This window comes from Gymnogyps californianus, chromosome 3 (assembly GCF_018139145.2).
Source record: "Gymnogyps californianus isolate 813 chromosome 3, ASM1813914v2, whole genome shotgun sequence".
NCBI classification, from domain to species: Eukaryota; Metazoa; Chordata; class Aves; order Accipitriformes; family Cathartidae; genus Gymnogyps; species Gymnogyps californianus.
The window spans coordinates 94,218,160-94,245,775 of NC_059473.1; the positions used below are offsets into that span (position 1 = coordinate 94,218,160).

General features: G+C 38.9%; 1 protein-coding gene across 1 annotated transcript in view; it reads right to left on the reverse strand.

Moving 5' to 3' along the window:
- Positions 1 to 289: 289 nt before the first annotated feature.
- RIMS1 (regulating synaptic membrane exocytosis 1) overlaps positions 290 to 27,616 on the reverse strand; it is a 354,423-nt gene continuing 327,096 nt past the window's right edge. The window contains exons 39-43 of the mRNA XM_050894077.1: positions 10,014 to 10,155; positions 4,981 to 5,093; positions 2,102 to 2,203; positions 864 to 1,003; positions 290 to 508 (exon numbers count right to left, since the gene is read on the reverse strand). Coding sequence (XP_050750034.1) covers positions 290 to 508; positions 864 to 1,003; positions 2,102 to 2,203; positions 4,981 to 5,093; positions 10,014 to 10,155 — 716 coding nt within the window. The remainder of the gene's footprint in view (positions 509 to 863; positions 1,004 to 2,101; positions 2,204 to 4,980; positions 5,094 to 10,013; positions 10,156 to 27,616) is intronic.

Genomic DNA, 27,616 nt, shown 5'->3' on the forward strand with positions numbered 1-27,616 from the left:
TCTTTGACTTAGGTCGAATCTAAAGGTCCCTCTCTCTCTTCCCCCCCCCCCCCCCCCCCCCCCCCCCGGATCATTATAAGCATCAGTGATAGCTGATAGATTGGCCGTATGTGATACACCTTTGTTCTGTCAATTTAAGCCATCTCTCGACAAAACAGACATATGTTTGGATAACTACTACAAGAAAAAACAGAAGTGATTGTCTCTCTCCAACAGTGTTTTTTGATCATGTGAATATCTGGTTCCAACTGTTATCCTGGGTGATGTTTTTATTAGACAGCACCTGCTACTACGATCTAATGCAGGGAGGCCCAGTTGAACTTTCCAGAGATGACTGGGAAGCCCTGCGTGTCAGGGGAGTCAAAGTTGGATCCACTAGTGACGAAGGCGGAAATAATTTATACCAGCCTATTACCACACTGGACAGATCCAGTTCCTCCAGAAGGATCTGGGCAACTCCCATGAAGCATTTGTGGTCCATTCGGCCATAGTCTCCCCAAACTATTACCTGGAAGAACATAAAATACAGGTTCAGCATTGTCCCCAAACCCATGCTTATTATGTTCACTCCTGCTGCTACGTGTAGCATAAGGAAAATGTTATTCTTAAGGGTGAATGATTGCTCCCTCTTGTGGGAAAACCTAATGGCAGGACAGGAGCGAGAGTCAACAAAAGAGAAATGTTTAATACAGCCAGACATTTTGCAGGTCTGAAACCACAAGCCACAAGGACGTGTTTGCTGGTATTTATAAAATTAAATCCTTAGTGAGTCGGAATGGGTTTACGCATATTGCTTAAACTTAAGTAAACATGCAAGTGCTTCTCCAAATGATAGCCTAAAATGGGATTAAGAAGCAACTGACCTGAAGGACTTTACCCTGTGGACTGTCATCAAAAACCAGTGTCTGTTGGTACAAAGGATCAAGGGTCTTCCGTGCAATTCTTGTCTTCTTCTTAGCTATACACGCTCCATTTTCCAATAAATACACTTTGACATACGGAGCTGCAAACAGAACATCATGAATTTTATGTTTGGACTTAAAAACTTCTACACTGCACATCTGAGCTGGAGGACAAATGCCTTAAAAGGAAGCTGAGTGGAAAGAAAATGACACACGTTATCTTCACTGTATAATCTGAATACAATTATATTCATAAAATAAATGACACAGCCCATAAGAAATCAATTTGATTTTTATAAACTTTGAACGTAATGATCTAAGATGTTACTAATAACAATTACGTTTCATGTCTGTCATTTTAAAAACACTTTCTTTTGCCAGGAATTAACCGTCACTGATAGCTACTCTGGATTCTCTATGTCTGTTTAGGGGTCAGAGATATTTCAAAACAAAAGACTTTGATGTTTCATTGAAAGAAATATTTAAAACTCCGATAACACAGACATTAATTGCTCTTTCATCTTCAGCTCCTAAGGAGTTGTAAAGTACCATTTTGGAAAATGTTATCTAAAACAACTGTTCCAGTTATTACGGTAAGCAGTGGTTGTGGTAGCGATTATAAATCTCCTCTAATAAAAAGATTTCTATAAATAACTAGAACTTCAAAAAATGTCCTTATAAAATGATACAATATTAAATCTCATTCATTATACAAATTATTGACACTGGCACTAGCATAACCCGCTGTCTCCTTGAAGCACTGTTGCATACAGAAGATGCTGGCATGTGGGTCTGTTAAGCTGTTCGTTCAAAGCACTTTCATCTGTTCTCCATCTCTTGTTTTGATGTGGAACAAATACAAAGGACTTCATCTACATTGACAAAGCCCCTCTGAGATACGTGACTTGTCTAAGATACGCAGAAATATTTCTGCAAATGTTCCTTCCAGAATGGATGTTGAGTTGCTGAAAATCATTCCTTGAAAGGTGGCATGCAACTGGCAGATGCAAGGTGGTAAGAAGCGGACATCATTGGTAGCAAGGATGTATCCACGTGCACATTCCTTGTTGAAAAGCAAACCAAACAAATGCAAATATAGTGACAGCTAATGAGGAGCTCAAAAAGTCTCCGATCCCCAGTTCATCAGCATATTTCATATTCTTGTTTTCTGTTCATATGTTGCCTATTTTTTTCCTTACCTGGGGTAGATTTGGAGCCAGGTTTTTGTGTGAGGCCACGGGCTCTAATGACTTCTACTTCTAGCTGGCCCTTTTTATCCACCATTCCAATCTGGATGTCACCTGAGACGGAGAAGAAAGAAGCCCACATTTTAGAGAAGCAGTACAGCCGGGGAGATAGGGTATAAGAGTGAGAAACAGAAAGACTAGTTTGCTACTAGTCTGCTGCATTAGTGTGCTTGTCACCTCTCCTCCTGATCCCTTTAATTTCTCCATCCTTACACCAGGACTAAAAGATATTTATTCATGGAGCACGGTGCCCTCTCTTGGTGTACGGTTTATACCAGAGCTCAGTATTTCTGATCCATGGAGGCAGGCAAATCTACAGCAACACTATGGTATAACCACCACACCTTCAATTTTGCGCTGGTGAATTATCTAGAGACTTCCTACCTAGTGCTGTTGCCCCAGTGTGCCAGGCGCTGACATGCACTGCCCTGACAGTGGTCCCACACTCAGAGAGCCTAAAACCCAAACTCATGTTCAGAAATCCCCTCGGCTGGAAGTTTCTGCCTCCAAGCTGAGACACAAGAGCTGGCAGTGCAACGGCTCCTTGTCTGATGAAGCAGGAGGGAGAACTGCTGGTAGAGGCTAACGCTGAAACCTTCTCCTGTAACTACAATTGCCTGGCTGGATCCTCAGCGTAAGGCAGAGACACCAACCGGACGAGGCACACAGTCATAGCACGGCTTCAGAGAACGATGCCCTGCCCCGCAGGAGCTCAAAAGAGGTCTTTTTTCTGCAAAAGTCTCCAACAAGTACAGGGGTGACAATTTTCCTGGTTTTATCAATATTCCACACCCATTTTTGGTGTGAATAAAATGACGTAACATGTTAAAATAAGAAGCTGCTTTCGCTACTAAATAGTCAGAATTGTTTCCCTGCCTGAGTTCTGACAAATGACATTTCCTGCAGAAAAAGGAAACTGCTTAGTGTGAGATCAAGCACTGTTCTGATCTAGATCAATGAAATGCAAAGGAAGTCAACTGTGGGCTGATGCTCAAAGCATTATATCTCTATATTTCATATATCAGGAATCAGCTGGGTAGAAACCTAACAGGCCACTTAGAATAAAAAATGCACAGTATGACATGGGCAGCTACGTGACGCCTGTGCGAATAAATGAACTATACATATATCCATGAAACACGTGAGTATGTATATATTTGACATGTAAACTCTGATTGTGTAAAAAACCACACTCACAAATAGATAGTCCTGAATTACAGAATTTCGGGTCTGGATTTAGAAAGACAGCATTTTGAAATTAACTGGGCATGATATTTTCACATGCTTGTCTAACAGTATATTAAAGCGGTGTTTATACCTTGGTACTTGAGGTATGACACAGCAGCAGGGAAGATTTCTTTATCAATCAAACTTTGCTTGAATAAACAGAGCTCTGTGTTGCACTAAAAATAGTTCACAGGAAAATTCCAACAAGCCTTCTTAAGAGCACATCTCCGTATCGCATATGCAAAATAAAACATGCGACAGGGAACCAGAAGGGGGAGCGATAATACAAACATTTTCAAATCGTCACTAGCAAAAGGATACCACATAGAAGGTCTTCGGAACATTGTTAAAAAGCATGATTGAGTGCTTTTTTGGGGGGCCAAAACTTGAGCCTTTAGTAAATAAAGCAGTTCTAAGAAGTGAAAATAAACGTATCACTCAAGTAGTCTGCAGAAAAATATTTAGTCAGAAAACAAGATTAAAATAGAGAGACAGAAGAAATCTACACCCTTATATTCATACCGATAGAGCCACTTAGATTTTTATTGGGCAAATCATCTCACAAATATCTTCGCTTTCAAAATAATAATAAAAACATGAATTTAACAAGTTTGGTGCTTATTAATGCATTAGTAGCAGTCATTTGGACTTACACAGCAACCCTTGCCTTAGGGGGTACTCAAAGCATTCTCAAGAAAGTTTCTGTCTCCTTCTGCTCAAGAGTTGGGAGGGGAACACTCTCTTCTGCAATTTTTCTTTCTGTTTCTCTCTCCTTTTTCAGAAGCAACTCAGTAGCCCTTCCTGAAGCTGATTCTCCCAAGACAGCTGTACTGAAGCATTGGCCATTTATAACTTCCAGCAGGAGAAGTATGGTTAAAGTAGTGGATCAAGGACTCCTCACTTAGCATCCTAAAGCATGTCTAAGAATTGCTCGTATATAAGCAAAAAAAAAAAAATCAAACCTTTCCCAAGATATGTACACAGTACTGCACTGTTGCACACCTTATACACTCATACTCTGTTCATAACCAAGATACAGCTAATGCTACTATAGGGAAATACAGTCTGGTCTGGAAGACGGCGAAGATCACAGATAGCCCCAGGCAGCTGCTGTAGAAAAGGACTTTGTCTCTTTCATGACAAACACTGGCTTTATCAGCAACTGATTATTGAGCATTGCAAATGTGGGCAGAAGTTTCACATCCTGGGGTTAGAAGAACTAAGCTTGGACAAGTGCAGAGTTTGGCCAGAAACTGTCTGTCACATCCAATATAATCTGTGGCAAGTAAATATAAACTCTGAACAGCTGAGATTTTGCAGTGAGCTACAGTTGGAGATGCCACAATAATTTTGAGTGGGAAGTGCAACCCCTATCTTCAAACTGCAAATGAGATTAGCCGACACCTCAAATGGAGCAAATATTGTTTCTCACCCCATTTTGGATGCTAGCATGCTAGGAATACCAGTGACTGCATATAGGACCTTCATGTTTATGGTGAAGGAAGCCACTTTGTAAAAGTCTTTTTGGTGCTGTCATCCGGCAGTGTGTGCGTTAGTTAATTGGCTTATTATTTATTTAACAGAGGAGAACATATTATTCTTACCCATGGCAGGGGTTGCTAGCGTTTGTCGGCCTACTAACTGTGCAGGTCCAAGTCCATCAAGGAAATCACTAAACTGACTGTCAGCGCCCAGCCGTACTCCAGGAAATATTAAGCTGAAGACAAAATAAAAGCTGGTTAAGCATAAGAACAGGATTCATTTCTATTGTCCTACAGTATTTACTTCAAAAGTACTACTGATACAAGGCAAGCAGCTCAGGATGTGCAACCACAAATTGTTCTGCAGCATCAGGAATGAGCTGCCTCCCACGGACCCCAAAGAAGTGTAGTCAAATTCTGCACGTGGACCCAAAGTAGTCCATAAAACAGTTCTTGCTAAGGAGTTCTCCAGGAGCAGTGAAGAGCCTGACAGGTGAATAAACTGTGAGTGACCTTGTAGGAGAAAACATAAAAACCCTCATGAAATTTAATAGCCTATCATTCTTCATTCTTGAATGCTTGATTTACCTTGTAATACTGTTTTATATCTATACATACATCCAAACCCCACCCGCATCAGTTAAAACAAACAGGGAAAACAGATGTATACACTAAATTAGTCTGATTGCTGCAGCTGTTTAACGAAGCAGTAAACTGGCAGGTAGTACTAGTGTTGATTAGAGCTAAACCTAATGCCACTCCCTAGCCAAAATATTCTGGTAGCCACATCTGGATCTACAGTTGGTACCCACCCCTCTTTCAGGACACAAACTGAACTGTAATACATCGGCACAGAATGTACGGAAACATTCAAGGTCAGGTTGGACAGGGCTCTGAGCAACCTGATCTAGTTGCAGATGTCCCTGCTCATTGCAGGGGGGTTGGACTAGATGACCTTTAAAGGTCCTTTCCAACCCAAACTATTCTATGATTCTATGATATGTGCTTTTCCAAGCTGCTTTCTTGTATTCCAGAATCTCCACTTTCTTTTTCATAGATATAGAGTCTCCAAACAACAACAAAAGAAACAAACAAACAAACAAAGAGAGAGAGAAAGAATGATCCATGGTGGGGACTCAGCTTTGATTTCCTCATCACAAACAGAAAAACAGACTTTGAACAAAGTCTAGATAGCATCTTACCCAGCAGGCCATCCACCACTCTGTATCTGCTTCTCCCTCAAAGGAAATTCCCTATGAGACTGGAGAAAATAACAACAAAACTTCCTAATAAAAACATCTAGTGTGAAAAGTTTTGATTTCCACAGATCAGGCTTATGTGCTCCAGTCATTCAATTCACCCTGAAAACTCTTTGCAAACCCCAGTTAGTTGGATAGAATAAGCCCATTCCTCTCTTCAAGACTAACTGCTCTTACTATGCCTGCATAAATGTATAGACTGCCTGTAACTAAAGCTGGCCAGAAAATATCAGCACAGTGGTTTTCATTAGAAAACTCTGATTTACCAAAAGGTAAGCTTTTCACAGAAGTTTAGTTTTAAGAAATCTTTTTTTTAAGAAGGTTTCTTTAGATGGAGGAGGAAAAGAACCTCAAGGTCTCCAGTTCAACCATCAGCCCACCAGTTACAGCATTCACCTAACCTTGAGATTCAGCTTCAAGCCCACCCTTCCTGACAAGACACACAATCTGCTTCTCTCACCAGTGGCACCACCCGTTCACTCTTGCCCCTCCTATGAAAAGTTTCCTGCTCATTTCTTTGGCCTTTTTCCCCCAGAAGTGTTACATTTTGCTATGGAATGACTAACAACACTGAAAATGTTCACTTGAGAGCGTTCTCACTTTTCAGACACCTCTAGCTATACACATAATAATGAAGGTTGTGAAGTACACATTCACCTTAACGTGTATTAATTCTAATTCATTAAACACCAGTTACGGGTCAAGCAGAAGAACATAACGTGGTACTTGGGGTACGTACTGTAGGAATCTGCATTCTCAGCTGAGCTACACATCTGATTGGTCTTATGAAATGCAGGATGAGGCATGACACTGTCAATAAACTATGTGATCCTGGAAGTAAAGTCAGTATCATAATGTACACACACACAAGGAAGGAAAAGTAGCCCATGCAAACTTAACATAAGCATTTCCTAATTGTCATCATTACCCGCCTACAGTAATGTCAAGAGTGAACTGCAGACAAAATACTACTCACACAACCAAAGTCAAGCTTGCGCTGATTTTGATGGGAATTGCAACAAGAGACAGGAAAAACCTAGCAAACAGCTTTGTTATTCTGAATACAAGGTGCTATCAAAAACTGATTCATGCTCACACTAGAAATAACATCTGAAGATAAAGGTGACATTTCTAATGTTCAAAAAAGGCCCAGAAGAAGGAGGGAGAGAGGGAGAGGATTTTAGGATCAGCTGGCACAGTGCATGTACCCCTGATTATGTGATGCAGTTGTGTGGCTTCCCCTCCACCTTGCAGTTGTGTCCAACTCATGTTCTACAAATAAGCCAGTGATGCATGTGGGGGAAGTGATTAAACAGTAGAAAATTGTTTTATTGGTCATCTTTCTTACAAGAATCTCTGCATTCAGCATTCTTCATTCACTGTGATCTAAAACCAGAGCTACTGTAAACTAATATTGTTCTATCAAACTCATGCAAGTTTGCAGAGCATCTGAGGATTTGATCGATAGCTAAATCACGGAATCATAGAAAAACAGAAGACTTTGGAGAAGTTTTCTAAGCCACAAAGTACAGCACCACACTGAACAGAGCCCTCTGGTATCCCTTTTGTCTATGGCATTGTGTCCTGTTTAAGGAATGTTTCTCTTCCTTCACTGCAGCAAGATACATTTAACTGTTTCACCTGAGTTTTGTTATCTGCCTCCTTTGGCCCATTCTCCTGGGCTTCCCTTCAGAGTCACTGTTAGATATTGGTGGTGTTCTCACTTCACTGGCCTCACTGCTTCTTTACTCTTGCCAGAGATTGGAATAGGGATGTGGAGATCAGGGACAGTGTTTAAGGCTAAGGTCAAGTGTGAAGTGTGTATGGAGTCAGGAAATGAAGTTGAGGTATACTGAGGGTCAGGAATCAACCAGAAGAGCTGGTAACTCTGTCAAACCAAAAGTCTGGGACAGAAACATAGTGAAAAGTTAGGGAGCTGGTGCCAAAAGTATGGATCAGAAAAGCAGGACAAATGTGGTCAGATGTGAAGAAATCTATTGTATGAGAGTGCTGAGAGAGGTAAAGAGAATTGTCAGAGGCAGAACTGGTGCTGGAGCAGCAAGAGATGGGGAGCAGGCACAGGAGCTGAGGAGGCAGAAACATGACATACGATGCAGATAGTGTGACTACCAGCTTATGACAGCTCACTTTACCTTGAAGATGGACCTAGTTCTAAAGGATAATTTCCAGACTAAGTCCCACTATGCACACCCAGCCTGCAATATGTCCCAGTAAGAAGCAAGCACTCTCTTTACCTCCCAGGCTTGCTCTCTTCACTGCCTTACTCAGAGGCTGATTCTCAAGTCAACAATTTAAGGCTCTACCTTGCCGTTTCTGTCCTCCAGATGCCTGCTGTGACCTCCAGATCCAGTTCTTGGCTGCCCCAGCCTTGCCAAATCTGTTTACACACTCTGAGGGTGGAGCAGAGGATTAGGCTGTTCCCCTGAAAAGGTCCTCCCCATCAGTGCTGGGCTCCCACCTCTCCCATACTGCTAACCAGGGAAACAGGCTCCCCCAGCTCCTCCTTAGCAGGGTCCAGTTTATTAGGCCCTTTGTCACTGTGGTGAGTGACTGGTGCCTTACAGACTGACACTCCAACATAGAGAGAGGAAGGAGGATGGCAGGATGGAGTGTTGAAAGGGTAAAGGTAATGCCCTATCACAGAATCATACTAGGAAAAATACTGGGATATTTTATTCTTGTCCTTCATTCTTCATCTGATGCTTATCTACTTTGAGTTATTCATGATGAAGCCTGTTTTTCTTACATGGCTTTTGCAATTCTTAGCATTATCATAGAATCATAGAATGGTTTGGATTGGAAGGGACCTTAAAGATCATCTAGTTCCAACGCCCCTGCCATGGGCAGGGACATCTTTCACTAGACCAGGTTGCTCAAAGCCCCATCCAGCCTGGCCTTGAACACTTCCAGGGAGGGGGCATCCACAGCCTCTCTGGGCAACCTGTTCCAGTGCCTCACCACCCTCATTGTAAAAAAAATGAGGGTGGTGAGATCATCTGATGATGGAGAAGCTACACCTTTACACAGCTCCTTGCCACCACCATGGCTGCCCCTGGCTCTTCATGCCTTATACAACGTGCAATACCAATTGTGGTAACACGGTAAGCATATAAAAAGATGAAGCCAAAGAAGTCCCAATCTCTCATTTTTTTTCCAAGTCTATAGGGTGCATTTGCCTACCCCGGTTCCCCGTTTTGTGGGGAGGCATCTTCTAAGAATTCCCTAGTGACCACTGTGCCTTGGCACACGCGGTAGCGTCCCACTGAGAGCTGTGAGGAGGCTGGAGTATTTATGCACACTTTTGTGTCAGATCTGCCTTTGTTCTCCTTTCCTACATATTGAGTCATTCAGCAGTGAATGAAAACAGCTGCCCCATTCGCCACAGTTGTCTGCCTGATTTCAGCTGATGGGGCAGCTGGACTCGGGGTTTACAATTCTCAATAAGAGACTTGGACCAACTCCAAACTAAACTTTCTTTGTATATAGTATTACTGAACAGAGTTTCATATCACAGGGATTTACATACAACATCTGAAGTTTAACTCTAAGTTAATCCAAACATAACTCAAAGAAAAAGTACCCCTATGTTTTGTTTTGAATAATGTGGTCTGAATTTAGTTGTCTTTGGGTGAACAAAATGCCTCACTGGATCACAGGGAAAATGTGAATCCTTAAGAAGTCCTCTCTCAATTTCAATTTTCAAGAAATTTGTGTTATGTGCCTAAAATAGTTCAGTTTTGCAAATGTTTCAAGAGGAAGCATCTGTACGCAGAGCTATCCTTTTCAGCCAGAGCTGGGACCTCTGTTCACATCCCAAGTTTTCTTACAAAGACAAGAAACTTCTCCTACATTACTGATATTTTTAATGCCACTTACTTGCCCTCGGAGCTATAACTATTTATGCTGCCATCAGTGGATTCCCGACTTGGCTGTCGAACCATACGACTTCTCATCTCTGCTGCCATTCCTGTCTCTGTGCTTCTCTGTATCGTGCTCTTTAGCTTCTTGTTGCCAGCCTCTGAAAGCAGAGAAGAAGCAGCGATAGTTAGAATGACAACTTAGAGCAAAGCCTTTCCTTGCAGTTTTCCCCCAACAACAGTAATCTGACTTGACCATTACTATTTAATAATACAAAAAGACTATTCTGATTGAAGAAAGAATCTCTCTTCTTCAGTTGCAAACTGGCAATGGCTTCTCTTTAAAAGGGCTGCAACCTGAAGATCTTCGTTAGGGCAAACTGTTAGAGATTAAGTGTCTTTATTAATAACCTTTACACAGTTGGAATGTAGACAGGATGACTGTGATAGTGTCTGCTAACCATGTACTCGGTAAGGTGTCTCTAGCAACCTTGTTAGTTAGGTTGGGTGACTACAAAAGAAGTTACAACTCTCACAGAAGAAAAGAGCGGAAAAAATCCTTCATGGATTCCACAGAAAAATGTTAAGTACTAAAATACTTCGTATCAAAAATATAATGTGTTTTGACTCAGCAAAATCTTACTTTTCACCACAGAAATTCTTCAAAGTAAACAGTGAGCTTTACATAACTTCTGATCTCAGCACTTCCTAAGCAGAATTAACTCTTGGAGAATTTGTTTGGGAGATGATGGACTTCACAGTCTAGGCTTGCAACTGAACACTACCGAGTAATGTAAATCTTGTGAAATTGTTTAGACTTGATCCGTTTGGAAAAGCTTCCATCACACATTCTTTAAAACGCAATTTGAGTTCCACCTGGAAGGTTTCATGTTACCGTTGAGCAAGGAGAGCTTCCAGTCCTTTACAGGGGAGGTTACGGGCTCAAGGTACAATGGCCGATTAATGAATTCTGCTGTCGCATGGCAGAAATTATGCTTCTAGATGACGATAATTGTTCTCAAAGATCTTTAACTGAAATACTTCCACCAAAGTCTCTATGTGATGTAATAGTGTGTGTTGACTTCAGACTCAGTGTCCTGTTCTTTTTCACGTAGTTCAGCCTGTCATTCAATGGGTAACATTACTTTCTCTCAGGAAGTAATAGACTTGACAAAGTTTCACGTAAGTGCATGCAAAAACATTCTCCTGCATTTGCCCCTTCATTTCAGTGCTCCTTCATTTGCTCTCTGCGAAGTCTGTGCTTCCTTTTCACAGTCTGCTCGGGAGCATCGGAAAAAGTAAATGTTTCTTCTACCTCCACCTGCTGCAGAGACTGAATTGCTCTGAAAAATTTTTCACCTTCCTGTTTCACATGGACATCATTGATGTTTGAAGCTGACAGATCTTGACCTTTCTTCACATAAAAGTTATGGCTTTGGTAGCCCCTGCACGGCCTGCCCATTGCTCAGGGTGTTTAAACGTGCTGTGGAGAATAGCTGGCCCTTGCTCCTTGGGTCTGCAGAGCTGGTGGAGGCCAAGGAGAAATCACACGACAGAGCAGCTCCCCCTCCCCCTGAGTTATCACAGTAACCTCTTTGGAGCTAGCAGAGAGACAGCAAACATGGCCAAAGCAAAAAAGAACAAATTCATATATTGGGCTTAGAGGAGACATCACCACAGCAAAAGGGGCTGTGGCTTTCCTCCTAAACCTTCTGGGCCAGGGGTTGTTTATCTATGGCCATCCAGAAGCGGAGAAACAAATGGCTCTGAGTGGAAGAAATCAGCTACTTCCACAGATCCTTTACTCCCTTCTGAGGCCAACAGCTCTGAGGTTTTGCTCTGGGCCACTGCAACTCATCCAAATTCCCGGTCCTTGGTCAGCTGAAAACGCGTTCTTCAGTGCTGCTAAACGTGACGTGGAGTAGGCCAGACAAGGTACACCAGGCAGAGCAGGCTCCACTGTTAGACAGTGCGGGTAGCTGTGGAAGGTATTTGCTGGAACGTCAGTGACTCCATATGTAGAAAACCAAATGCTACATTTTGGACCTGAGCTTTATCTTTAAAAATAGATCGCTTGTCCAGCATATCAACACTGAAAGGTAAGCTGAGCATCAAAAATGAATCAAAAGGCAGCCTAGGAAGTACAACCCACATGTGGAGCCCTACACCAAAGCAGGATTCTCACATTTTCAGTAGCTACGCATTTGTCACCCATGTTGTTTTGTGCCTCTCTCTCTTGCTGGGACCTGTCTGAAAGTGCCTCTGTTTCCATCTGCTCCTACAAAGCAGGAGAGATTATGTGGTTTACCCCCTGCCTTCTTTTCTGGAGCCAGCCAGATCAGGCAGCATGACCGGAAGGATATAATGTGGTAGAGCCTGAAATGTGGGCAGCTGAATAGTGTTGCCTGTGAGTGTTCACGGCTCAGGAAATGGGATGGATGAGACACCAAAGGTAGCTACAAGATCATCATGACCTTGGCACAAATTGGGAAAGGGATGTTGCTCTGAACCACCTGGACAACATGGTGGGTGCTGAAACTTAGGGATTAGAGCCAGGCTGTTGGGAAAGCATAATGAAGAACATATTCATAGAAATAATCACTGTAAAAAATATCCATTGACTAAATTACAGAAATGAATATTTTAGCTTTGAGCCACAGTAGAGACGGAAAATAGCAAGTGGGTTTTTTTGAAAGAGTAATTTTATGTTATCATGGATAACTTCCATGCTGCTGCTTGAACACACGTCTTTGCTCCATAGATTTTAAATGCACAGACTATGAAGCAGGAATCCTCGTGCATGGCTATAAGCAAGTCCACAACCTTGTCTCGCTGGGCTGCAAATACCAGATTGTCTTTTTCCAAATATTTTTCAAGTCACTGCTCTCTGTCTTACTGTGCTGGATTCCACTTCTTTTTTTTCTCGTCAACTTTTTTTTTCAGGTTGAAGATTAAAAAAAATTCTTTTGCCTCCTCTTGTAACTGCTACTAATATCCAGAATGTTTTCTGGGAAAACTAGAGTCCTCCTGCATATTTCATTTTATAACCTCAGTCTTAATATTCTGCAGTACAATCAGAAATATTACATAAAAGTAACCCAAGACAGAATGGTAAAGTACATCAAGAGTTTTATGGCATAAAGGGAATTGCTTTTGCCCATGACTAAGAACCGAAACACACGTTGCACAGGTTTTGGAAGTTTTAACCTTGGTCAGTTATGCATATAATTTTTTCTGTCCACTTATAGCACAAAAAGTAATGAGAACAGTTTATCTTGTTGGTGTACTCCTGTAAACTTCTCAGCAAAACCTAGTCCTGCAAGGGAGGGAGGTGGTTAGCGTACAGCTGAGTTGGGAACTGCTGTTCTTTCTAAAGGCGCGCCGGTAACATGAAGTCACTCTGGGATACAGCTTCCAGTCCTGCCTTGGCTGCACAATGAAATATGGGATACGAACAACTACTAGTGTTTCTCCTGCTCTTTATAATGTTGGGGGTTTTTTTAACTTTCATTTTCATCTTGTATTACTTTTAATCTAGCAGTTCTGCATGTATCTTTGGAACACTGTCTTTATACGAACAGAACAAGTTCATAAAATATTTAAGTTCAATATCTATGCTATGATATATTGAGAAGATTTTCTACTCTTGTCTGGATATCTATTGGAGGATGCTTTGTCCTGCTCCTGATTTTTATTAGTTTGATATGTACAATTAAATTTTATAATGTGTTACAGTTATTTGCCTGCATTGTGTAAATTACACTACGTTCATCACACAGACTGAAGATAAACTGTCTCTATACTGAACACCATTTAGGTGCAAAATTTACTCCAAAATGGTCTGTATGCTTCTGTCTGCTGTGTCAATTGTGTAAGGCTTTCTGCGTGCAGAAATGCAGACTGATGTGCATAAATTGCATGTAAACACATAGTTTAATAGGTACAAGCTAGAGAAAAACTATTACAGAGCAATTGTGATGAACATTTTTGCAGATTTAATAACTGATGCAAAAGGATCATAAAGCAGCCATCTGCAGCGACAAAATATACACAGCTTGTAAGCATTTTGCAATTCATCAACAGCCTTGTTGTAGCAGGAGTGCTACAACACACTGATGAGTGTGTGCAATGTGCTATTTCAGTCTACCTATCATAAATATAGCTTATAGTGATTCCTTTTTGGTCTGACAAGAAACTGGTCCCCGACTTTGGTTTTCTCAGACAAAAGTAAATTAATGGAGATCCCGATCTAAGTAATGATGATGAGCAAAAAGCAAGCTTGTTAGTGTATGCACTATCTTACATTTGCACAAAATACCAATGCAATTGATATGTCCCCAATTTCTGTACTTCCTAATCACCTTCAGGTATAGCAGCCAGGAGCAAAACGCTATCGACAACATAATTGTACTAGCGAGAAAGGGTCAGTGATAGTATCTATAAGATGGCCTACTAGAGGTACCTCAAGGCTAGCTTTACGTTTCTAAAGGCATCCAATTTAGAGAGGACAATGCCAGGACAAAGGGCCCAAAATAGCTTGTATCCATGACTGCCCTTAGCAAAGGCATGACTGCACATGGCATCACCATTGGCCTGGCTTTTCCTCTGGGCTCCATGTGGTGCCTGGAGGCAACTACTACATTTTGCTCTTGTTTCAGTATAGTAAGTCTGAAATAACAGGAGGGGCTGTGCCATGACCTGCTGGAGTAAAGCTTTTGTCCTGTGATGTCAAGGTGTGTATTACATGCCACGGGACAAGGCTAGGGGACATACAAGGATATGCAAGGACACAAGCTTGGTGACTTAGTCAATAGGACAGTATTAGAGACCTCTGTAGGGCAGAAGACAATCCTGACATGGTCTTCTATGTACTGCCTACAGGGAGAGATGCCTTGAGCAAGCATTGCCCAGAATCATACCTGAGGACAACTAGTTGCTTAGCACCAAAAGAAGAAATTTACAGACATGCAGCACCTGGGTATGTGGCATGGAAAATCTGTGACTGGTTCAAAAGAACGCTCCAGAGAACAAAGCGTACACCACTGCTAAATCCACTAATGAAAGGGATAAGAAGAAGGGTACTAATACTCAATGTCATCGCATGACTCAAGGGCAAATTATTCACGGTATCAAGCATGCTCATGCATCCAAAGAAAACCAAAAAGGACTACAGCGCCAAGCCAGCTCTGACTGAAACTTGGCAGGACTGCGACCATATTGTTGGTTTGCATACTGACTGTGCGAGACACCAACAAGATTATGCCAACTGGAATAGTAAGGGTCATCCTCAATTCAAAGAACTATAAAAAGAAAAGCCAAGGGGCACATTTCCTTCTGGTCCTTTCTGATGTGTTACTGATTTTACAACCTCAAATTTAGCTGCTTGGAGACCTGCTGAGTTTCAAGTTCTGCAGCATCCCACTCACTCTGCATGTAGCACTTTTAAACAACAACAAAATAGATTTACACATGAATTGACAAAGTGCCCCTTGGCTTATAGTCCTAAAACAGAGAAAGAAAAGAAGAAATAATTCAAACAGCATTTGTTCTTTTACAGTGTACATCTCTCAGATGAACTCAGCAGTAGATTGATTGCAAAGGTTGAAAATACATAGTGACTGTGGACAGAAGATAAATAGTAAAAAATATGACAATTGAATATAAACGTTTCATGGACTTTATATCCTGCAATACTCCACTGTATTTTCCATTCTGTATATTCTGCTATAATCTCCTGAATATATAATACTGTTTATAAAAAGACATCTGAAATATTGCATTTATGGTCTTTTAAATGTTTCCTCCAACTATCACACAATATATTCAAAGAAAGGAGAATGCTGTTTATATTCTGTGGTGTTAGATCCCAAGGTTTAAAATCCAAATATAAACCATCATGTACTTCTTCCCATTTCTATTTATTAAAACAAATCCACAAACAACATTTGTACTATTATAAATAACAAAACCTTCTAGAAAGAATATTCACCTTTTCAGCTGGGATAATTTATCAAGATGTATCTGTTTATCAGTTTGGAAAAAACTATTTATAAATTCACATATTCAGCTGGCAAACCAATTTCATTCCCAATAAATATTTTCAGATAATACAAAAAAGATAATGCAATTAGTCCATTAATATACACAGTATTTTTTTCTGACATATTTAGAGACAAAGGAACAAAAAGCACCAATCCTAACAAAAGGAGACTTCACTGAAATGCTGTTAACGGTTATATTAATGCTTTGATGGCATTTTAGCCAGTGTACTGCAGAATCTCAGCTTTTGACTGTGTTATTCACTGAAAAGCAAACTTGCAAACCCAGACTCTTAACTGTTTGCATTTAGATTTCAAAGGAAAGTAACTTCACTTATCCAACAGCTCCTATTGACTTCTGCGAAGCTGAAGTAGTACTTTCAGAACAAATGACAGGAACTGCTGAAGGTCCATGCTCAAAACAAAAGTAAACAAGAACTTGAAAATCAAGCCATTATTTACTACCTGACAATGGCCTCAAAACTTTGAGCAACTGCTTTTACAAATCTTATCTCCTTAAGAAAAGATGGTCTTAGGCATATTTACTGGGGAAAAAAAAAAAAAAAGGTAAAAACAAGCATGTGGTTTTGTACAATTATCCTTATACATAATGATCTTCCCATGTCAGGGAAGAAAACCTGTGTCTAACCAGGACACATGTATCTTAAGGAAAAGCAAGGGTATCTGGTCAGAAGAAGTTCAGTTACGGCTTCTGAAATTACCGGTATTTTTTGTCCAAAGACTTTTACATTAATAGTTTTGTCCACAGACTTGCAATGAAGTGAAATGAGCCACTGTCTGTCAGCCAAAATGAGGCAATCAGTGATGATATACGGTAATGAGTTTTTACTGCTGGGCTGCACTAAACACACTTTATAAATATACAGAAATAACAGCATCTTAAATACCTTGTTCACACATATGCAAAGAGCTATATGAAAGCAGAATATGTCAATGAAACTGATAATAGGTATACATGCCTAGTTCTTCAACTCTTAAAGCCTATTTCAGTGAAATTCAATTAGTAACACAACAAAGTCATGTTTCCAACAAATTATTTACTATATAAACAGTTTATAAAATTTCAAGCACTCACTTTCTCACATACTCTTGGCTTTGTTAGACTGGAGGAGAAAGCAAGACAGAATGAAATAAGAAGCTCAGAAGAGCCGTTTGCACTTCAACAGTAACATTTTTACAGCAAAACACAGCCCTGTATTACAACATTGTTTATTACCAGCCAACCCTTAGAAGAGAACTGACATATGGCACGGAGATAACATTTGTCCGCTGAAAGGGTGCTGGGACACAGCTGCCAGTTAATACAGGAGGGGAAAACAAAATTGTAATGCAGAAGAAAGTAGAAGAGATTCTTCAGATAAACTAAAACAACATTTTATTTCTTTAAGAATTTAAACATATTTAAGTAACTGCATGACATATTTTTTGGTTCTAGGCAGCCATTACAATTTTCGTAAATTTGAGACTGTTTTTAAATAAGAGTCTTCACAATTACACATACTTCAGTATTTATTATAAAAAACATATGACAGTATGATTACTAAAAGACAATGTTTTACAAGATGGTATCACTAATAAGACAATTTATAAGACATCATTAATAAAAAAACTTACTATTGCTATGCATCTTCAAAAAATTTCCTGAGAACTATGCGATGTATATAATGGCAGCCCAAAGTCTAATTCTTTTAATAATTTCCATAAAAACTGTAAATTGAAACACTGTCAAAACCACTGGTGCCAAAGCATCTTCTAGTAAAAAGATGTTACATACCTTTTTGTACAGTTGAAAAGTTTCTGAATAACAACTCAACCCTAATTTAATGGCACAGCATACTAACTGGGAGACATTACAGCTTCAGAAACAGTCCCCTCCTTTTTCTCACAACAATTAGCATCCTGTGAATTGATCTGAATATGCTGTACCTTTTCTGTAGTTTGATTTGTTCGGACTGCAAGTTTCAAGCCCTTCAAGTTTTATTTTGCCACTACCAGCACCTCCCAGGTGGGTATTACATTTCCCTTTAAAGTTACTAACTTGCCTTTAGAGATCATTTCTAGTGTATCATCAGATTAATGGAGTATCACACTGACACAGGTTTTTCCTTAGTGACTGTAGCATTGCAAAGTTATAACCCCAGACTAACACACACTGCTAAATCAGACTAATAAGTAGGCTCATCATAGTAACACACAGAAAATACAGGCTTACCTCTGGTTTAAGCAAAATTAAACATCGGCTATGATATAATCCTTAGCAAGCAGCTGGCACCTAAAGCAGCTTCACCTTTGTTTAAGTATCTTGTGCTGTTTCTGAGTAGAATAAATCTCTGGGGTCCTGGCGTTGCCTCTCCCTCGTTCTCCTGTAACCACTTGGCACTGCAGCACTGTGAGGAATGATCAAGTTGCTTCACTCACAAGTTCCTTTTACAACTGTGATTACATTATAGGGCCTTGCAGTGAAAAAAGTACTGAACTACCTGCCAGCTAGCACTTCATAATATATTGTCGAAAGGTTAAAGAATTCAGTCAGCAGTGTATTTTCTAGTGATGTGCAAGTAGAGAAGAGCACAAAATATTCTTGGCAACCTTGGTCGATGCATTTTTTTAATGCTGCTGTTCAGAACTGGATGAGGAGAGTCAGATAAACCCAGAAACACATTTCTCTATCCTGGTGATTTTGACTCATTCTGCATGAATTTTGGTACAAAACCACCTGAAAGATTGCAAAGCTGAGAAAGCATCAAATTAGCATTAAATATTAAATTACAGTTACGCTACAGAAAAGTCTTAATGATGTTACTGTCTTAGAGGCACTTGAGCACACCAGAGTTAAAGTTTCACTGCCTCCTAAATGCCCACGTGCATTTTGAGAACAGAACTTCATTTCTTAATTACTCCTTTCATCTTTAAACTTCATTTTGAGGAAACAGACTTTGCTATATGGTTGTTTCCATGTCAAATTGTTCACTTTCTGATACTCTATTCTGACAACGTGATATGCTTTCCTCTTGCAATTGGTTAAGAATCGATTAATTTAACACACCTTTATCAACTTGGCATCCAAGCATTCTAGGGGCTGATGTACTTTCTCTCACTCTCTTTTACAAAGAAAGGAGGTACCCAACCTAATGTACATAGTGAATTTGGATATCAGGTTGATTAAAGGTAGAAAGGAGAAAGTAAATAACTCAGCATTTGTCAAGCAAAAAGAAGAAAATTATTTAAAAAAGAATTATAATGGGAAAAATTGAAAAACACGCATACAATAAATTTCTCTCCAGTGGATCTTCAAGTTATGGTGACGTTCTCATTATTTAAAGTATCGTAAAATGATTAATGAGAAAAATGCCACACATGATATTGTGTATTTCAGCTAACAAACATATAACAGGACTTATGATTGCAAATACTGTATAGATGACTAACAAATTCAAAATCCTCCGCAGTAGGGATGTAGTATATCTCATGTCACACCTATGCAGAAATGTCCACCTATTTTCATTGCATAGGCACAGTTTTCCTACAGAGTGCAATGGTTAAAGTAATTTGTACCTTCTTGCGCTGCAGTACGCGTTTAGAAATGATGCTCAGAACACCACAGAGAGGGTGGCTTACCACCTTTTTGAAAAATACGTAGTCGTATGGTATCCATTTCTCTCGTGATGTATGTTAAAAAAATTAAAAAAGCAAAATACAATTAAATGGAAAGATTATCTTCCAAAGATTGGTACAATGCCATGGTAGGAATGAAATGCTGATGTTGGTAGCTGCTAATGTGTGCATGTCACCCTCGCGAGACATGCCTTCAGCATGTGCACGGCAAAGGCTCCGAGACCAGGCTGCCACGTTGAGCAGTTTTACACAAGGCACTGCACTTATGTCAAGCGTACAGAAGTTCCCTCCCGCTCAGGCTCTTGCTCAGGGAAACTCAACAGAGGTTTAAAGTTTAAATAAAAAAAACATGGAGGGAAGGCTTTCAGGCCATAGGCTCCCAGAAAGCCCCTACTTCGGTCACAGCCTTTCCTCCTTTACGCTCCTCCTAGTCCCAGGAAAAATCAGCCCTTATATCTCTGATTTGTATGATCACAACCCCTTTCCAGGATTGTGTCTGACCTGCTCTTCTGGATCTGTAACAGAAAGGCTGACCAGAAGCTTGGCTTGTTCCTCCACCACTGCAGGAAGAGTGAATTTGAGCTCCTCTGCGTCCTGAAATATTAGCCTCGGACTCTCTAGAGAGTAAATTTTTCTGGGCAGCTTCCAAAGTACCACACTCTAAAACAAACTTTCATTTAAACTTTCTACATTCCTAAACACAAATTTGCATGTTGTTTTTGCGACCTTGTTTGCACTGCTGTTCCTTGCATCACCATCAGTGATCCCACTAAAGTTTCAGCTACAGTAAAATACAGCCATGCTCTTCTTAGCCAAAGTACCTATGCTAAGGTTTACTTTGCTTTTGAATTTCTTTTTAAATGTGACTATGTAAAGTCCCAAGCCAGCTGTGTTGCGATGACATACAGACCTACCTCTCATATTTGAGGTCAGCCCAGGTAACAGCTGCCAGTAGGGAGGCTAAAAACTCAGGAGAGGCTCCTTCTTTTGGTCAGCTAGAGTTCAAATCCGCTTAATGGCAGTCCTGGTGCAAAATCTATCTTTTTAATCAGCTTTTTATTCACAGTAGTAGTTAAGACAGGTAAGTAGTGACATAGTTGCTGAATGCTTCTGTTTTAAAACAGCTGTTTGTGGCATTACGTTCAAACTGGTTTACATTAGTTACAGCAGTCAGTATGTAAAAACACCTACGGACTTGGGCAGTGGATCTGTGCTAGATAAACATCGCATAACTGTACGATATAATTGTTCCCTTTGTGTTTATATTATTGAAAGTGGACAACTGTACATGAAGTCTCAGTTTAGAGACAGATCGTTCAGCCAAACTTCCCAAATGAATGCTCTGGCATAACTCTGCTACAAAATCCTAAGGTTTGCATCCAGTATTGCTGGTTTATGTCCATTATCAAATATGCACTGAGCAAAACTCTACTGACAAGACGTAAAGGTTCAACTGTGCCACACACAGACACCAGCACAAAAAATTGCCACAGCATCATTATTGCTTTGATTACCGGCCAAGGGAGGGAGAGATGAGAGACAGCAGGATTTTCTCTAACACCTTGCCTTTTGCCATTAAAAATGAATCCAGGTTATTTTTGCAGGTCCCTATGGCTGCCCATTTCTCATTCTCCTCAGTTCTCCTTTCTGGCTTGCAAACTTTGCCTAGCGAGGAAGCACTTGCCTTTCTCAAAGGCAAAGGAGTTGAGACAACAGTCAACAGACACCCGGCAGAAAGGGTACCAATACAGGAAGAGTTGTTCCGTGTTTTCTCTGGTAAATTACGCTAAATTTTTATTACAAAGCAAGATTTCTTTATTGCAACTGTTGGCTTCTTTGATAATAGATTTCTCATATAATTAATCTGTTACAAACATGATAAAAAGCTAAGAAAAATATAAGCACAAGGGAGAATTAGCCATATATTACAAATTAATATTTGACAGCATCTGAATTAGAGCCAATAAATATAAGCAGACAGCGAGTGTTTACCAAATTTTAAAGCCCTTTCAAACACAAGGCAGGATGAGATGGGAAAAGAAAATGAAATGGTGCTAATACAACCTATCTCTATAGAAAAAACCAACTCCCTCCCAAACTTCTAACTATTTCTGAAGTGAAAACACTTCCAAACTGCTATGCCAACTAAAACACAGGGCTACTTGAACTACCATTTTTAATGCAACGGTGCAGGCATATTAGTAAGTTTAATGATCAAATGCACTTGTCTTGAACTAATACAATATCCGCAAATGTTGCTCCATGTATGCTAATAGTGGACATTACAGCACAATAGGAAGCTAATTCCAATACTTCTGAACTATTTAACAGGCCATTTTTCTCTTTCTATATTATCCAAAAGCAGAGGCTAAGATTAAGCATTAAATTTTCTTCCTGTTTTGATATAGAGGGCACTGACAAACCTATCACAGATGAAGAGATGACAACCATTTTAAAAATAAACTGGAAAACAAAAATTGCATATGAACATTAGCACCGAAGAAAATGAGAAGGGGTAGCAGAAAATCGAACAGCTTGGTATGAAGGGAAACTTTCAAATCCACATCATAAAAACAAACACAAAAATCTACAATCAGCCAGTCTGAACCACAGATTTAAAAATCCAAATTTACTTGCAGATAGCATGTAGAAAGATGGGTCCACAGAGTACATGGCACAAGATGAAAATATAATATGCAAACCTTATTTTCATGGTCCTAGGCTTACTATTGGTTAAACAGAAACTTGCCTTTTAGAGTAATTTTAATCTCTAACTTAGCATAGACTAACTCAAGCCAAGTAGTACTACATCTTTCCAGGGATTTCAATCTATATTAGCTCATGGGTGAAGATCATAAAATACAAAAGTAAAACAAACTTGCCTTTCATAGCAGAATTACACCATGGTGCTTGAATCTTGCAGAGCTAATGGTTTGAAGGTCAGGCTCTTTGGAACAGATGCACTAATCTCTTATTATCTGTATATTACACAAATTATTTCAGATAGTATTTTTTCTTGGAACTGACAGATAAAGCTCTATTTGCTGCTCAGGATTACTATGATCATTAATGAGAGTGCTTCTTTTTGGGTATGTTCACAGTGTGAGAGGTTAGCTGTTACTGAGTACAGGTTGCTATAAAAATAACAATGGCCAGTTAAATAGTAGGCAAAAATAAGACACATAAATTCTATTCAGGTAAGATGTCATCAAAATAAGTATTAAACACAATATATGCACAGAAAAAAAGATTGCTATATACAATATAAATCAAAATAACATAAGATAAAACTTAAGATCAAAGCACGATCTTGCTCTGTTATGAAATACTCTTTAAGGAAACATGCAATTTTATTATTATAACCTCTATAATATATCAGATTTTAAAATTCCATGAGTACAGCAGAATCTAATGGTAGAATATTGGAGAGAAAACAACAAAACAATAAAACGCGCATAAACCCCGGCTCATTTATGTAAAACTGATATTGCTACCCTCCTGAATAAAAAAAGACTGGATGGAAATAATAAAACTAGCTGATTGGCAGGTAACTTCTAATAAAATCATAATGAAAGATGACATCAAGAGCATGCAAATATCACAAAAGTTTGGGAAGCTCCTTCATAAGTTAAAGGATATAGCTACTGCCAGAATAAGAAACAATATAGAAGCAACTTTGAATAAGCTTAAGTAACATACATAGTTAGTATAAGAACTATTTCAGATCCTTTAAATAATAATGATTATATGTTATTAAATACATCGTCTTTAGACTATGAAAAATATCAAAACTAGCATGTCAGGTATTAGGAAGAGGATATTTTTGAAAAGGAGACTGCAATCACAGGATTTACCCTATCCATTAGTGATGCAGCACTGAAGATATGTAATGAAGACAATCTCCAGTTTCTTTTGAAGTGAGTTTTGATGTGCATTTCAGTGGCAACAGGAGCCAATGTCATCGAAAGATGACTCAAATCTAAAAATTATTTCACTTTATAATTCTTTCATACAATGTGCCTGATTGCATAGTTTCCAAAAGAATATATATATTCACTATATCTCCTATTTTCCTCACCTTTAAATACATGTATTTAATTTTTAACAAAAAGAACATGTTCTAGAGGAAAATTGAAGGCATTTCTCTCAAGTCAAGAACTTCCAATATATAGTCAGAAAAGTTCTTAGAATAATTTATGTTTTCTTCCACAGAAATTTTTAAGTAAATGCAATCTTTCTAACCCTTGATTGGACACCACTGTCCAGTGGTGGTCTTTCTCTGAAGACTGCATGATGTGTATGCCAAGTTGGGAAAGAGGAAGATGCACAATGAAGACCAAAACTTTTTCAAAGGCCTTAACTTTTCTATACATTTTTCTGTCATCTTCAGAGGAACTTTGGGCTACACAGGCTCACTGACTATATCAAAGTAAATATAAAAGCATGGGTAATTTAAAACAAATCCAAAGTGCATGGTCCTACTGAATATTTTCTTTTCCTCTATATCTGGAAGAAGTGGGTTTTTTATGTCTTACATACTTATTCAGAAAAGCATGCAGAATTTTCACCAAGGTCCAAGTTCATCATGTGTAGATCTCCATGGCACTATTCCCTGTGAAACATACATAGGACTGGACCTCACCCTCATCTGGATACTTAATGCATCATATTTAAATAAAACTTCCAATATGTTTGTAATGTGACAATATGGTATTTCAACAGTGAGGAAAATAATGCACTTTAGAAACCAAAGTCAACTTTCCCATAAAATCCTGTTCTAGCACAATGGTGCCTGAAAATTTGAAATAATTACAATTACCTAGCTACTAGAATATGATTTATATAAAGTAGTACTATGTTTTTAGTATAACTCACAATCCATGAGTTTATATGTTCTGTTCTATTCATCCCAACAACACAATAATAAATAAAGCACCAACCCAGAATCAGGGTGAAATTCTGGTCTGCTTTTCTTCAGAATTACAAAGGGAAAGGAGAACATCTGGTGTACACTTAAGTGATCTCTTATCACGCCATCTTCCTATTCAGCAAGGCAGGTAACCACAGCATTTTCAGGTATTTTGTAAAGATAACTTATGACAGTGATAAACTATTATTTTGATAGAAAAACTAGCAATCTGAATAAAAAGGTCTTGTTACAGAGAGTTCAGCACTGTGCCATCAAGTAAGATAACAAATGTCACCATGCTATGTTCTGAAGTATAAAACATGAGCTGAAAGAATGGTCAACAGGATGTGAGTATAAACATACACATTTTCAAGGCTACCCAGTGATGGATGAATCTATTTGTAATTAATTTAGTTTAGTTAATGAGCTGTTCACATATTTTATGCATTTCTTCACAGTTCAACTGAGTTCATCAGATTAAAAGATTTTAGGGATCTTCTTACAGCAAAGTCCTGACTCAGCTTGTGGTCAACATACCTTTTATAATATTATTCCTAAAATATGTCAAGTAATCAGGTACCACTATTTGCTCATTAGGTAATTTTACACTGCAGAGAATAATCTATTGTATTAACCTTTAAAGCAAGTTCTTCCTGGTAGAGTATTTAATTGAAATCCGCCAAATAGAAACATTCTTACTAGGAGGACACAGGAAATGAAGATGCTAAATGAAGCCAAGGATGAATGTATGCACGACCCACGTTATATCCCAGCAGCACAGAGGTGAGTCCTACTATAACATGTTGCAGGGGTCAAACACTATATTGCTTTCAGCAATAAATTCCCATTTCAAGCAAACTAACACTGTCCTAGTTTGTATTGTAAACATTATTAAACATGTTTAATATGTAAGTGATATTTAGACACACTTTAACGTATAGACATTTAAGGTCCCATGGAATCTTTGCTTAAAATGATACCCCTAACTAAAGATTACACACACGTGCTCACCCACATACATGCACATTCTGTGGGCACTCTGGGTTGTTTCTTTTCCAGCACCATTTCAATGAGATTATTATATGTCTTATAATGTGCTCCTAGGTACTTTAAACAGTCACAAATATTTTTTAATCTGGTAATTACAGTCATAAGTTTTTAGGAAGTCTTGGCTCTTCTGCAGACTGTGAGATTTTCAGTAGGTCACTTCCAGTCCCGGAGTTTGCTCTTCAGTAAAATGGGACAACGGCACTTACCGTTCCTTTGTAAAATGCTTTAAGGTCTATAACTGCCAACAACGCAAAGAACAAAGAACTATTACTACTATTAAAGAGGTCTGACATGAACTATAAAAGTCAGAACATAAATTAAGCGCGTATAAAATAAATTGCACTACAAAGAGAAGTTCAACAGTAAATGTTTACATAGTCGCCATAGCAGTTCTTGCTCCAGTTGAGATTGCAAAATGATTGCTATACTGCTATTGCAACTCTGAACAGGATAGAAAACTTTGGACAACAAACAGAAAAAAACAACCTGCAAAAGGTCATCCATTTATTCTACAGAACAGTCTTATCGGATTACCAAATTCTTAAGCCTTGAAATCAATGGGATTTTTCAGCACCAAGCTCTCAAGAGCAATTGATTTCTTAAAAATAAGCATATCCCACCAACAAAGAGAACTTTTTATGCATAAAGAGAAACTACCTGTGTATGTAACATGTTGACTAGCACGCCTGTGGGAAGAAGGAATGCCTTTAAGTGAAAAAGGAATGCTGCAATGCAAAGCATCAAGGTTCACTTCTCAATTTTGCAACTTCATTTCATTCACAGTTCTTTTACAAAACACTGATGATCCTACTTCTCTATGGCATGCGGCTTCTGTCATAAGTACTGCCAATATTGTAGTGATGAGTACCACATGAACACAGATAAAGAGTAAAAGATGAGAAGAAAGTCAGGAGATGACATATCTGTCACCTTAAACTGACATCATTCAGCCCTCATTTTGGGACCAATCATTGATCAAACTGGACATTTGATTTGCCTCACTGTTTTTCTTCCTCACTTTTAACTCAAGTTCATGTTGTCCAAATATTTTTGCTCTTTCAGCAACAGACTGTTTGCAATTATGTGTGAAAAGTAATATTAATATAATAGTAAAAAAGCATAGTATGAATAAAAGCATTAACATGTAAAAGTTATCCCCCCCACCCCAAGTAAAACTAAGATAGCATATTTACTGCTCATTATACCAGCACCAAACACATGGCAGCACTAGACGAATAACAGCACATTGCGGCTTGCTGTGCTCTCCGATTGCCCTTTGAAGACTAAAAGCATTATCATATTCCCAGCTTGTCGAAACTGGTAGTATCGCGTAATAGAAAAAAGTAATATTTTTGTTAATGGTACACTAAAAAAAAGAATATTATCAGTGAAAGTACTTACATTTTCATCATAAACAAGGTATCACAGGACAATGCTGTTATTACATATGCTGCTTGATTGATGACAATGTATGAAAGGCTTGGATCATGACAGTTGTGCTGAGAGCGCAACTAATTAGAGTTACAATAAAATTACAATTCATTGTGTCGTTTCCATCTACACGGTTATTCAATTTTTCGTTTGACTGGAAAGATTTATACCAATTACACAGTTTTGATGATGACATTTGCTTATCAGAAAAGGCAAGATATTTAAAGAAATCATCAGAAATAAAACTGCCTTCCCTTATTTCTTCCGATTTGATCACATTTAAAACAATTAACCAATGGACTTCTTAAAGGCTTTTCATGGCAGTACTTTTCTTCTGAGGCTGACAACTTCACTATCCTTTATATAAACATATTAATGGCTCCCTTCATGCAAACAATTAATACAAAAATATAAAATAGACACACACATATATGTAACTCTTGATTAGCATTCACACAGAGACTTAGAAAACTCTGACTTTACATCTGCAACCAAATCCTGCTGCTCTTACGGATGCTGAGCAATCAGCAAAGCAAATGAGAGAAACCACTTAGGGGG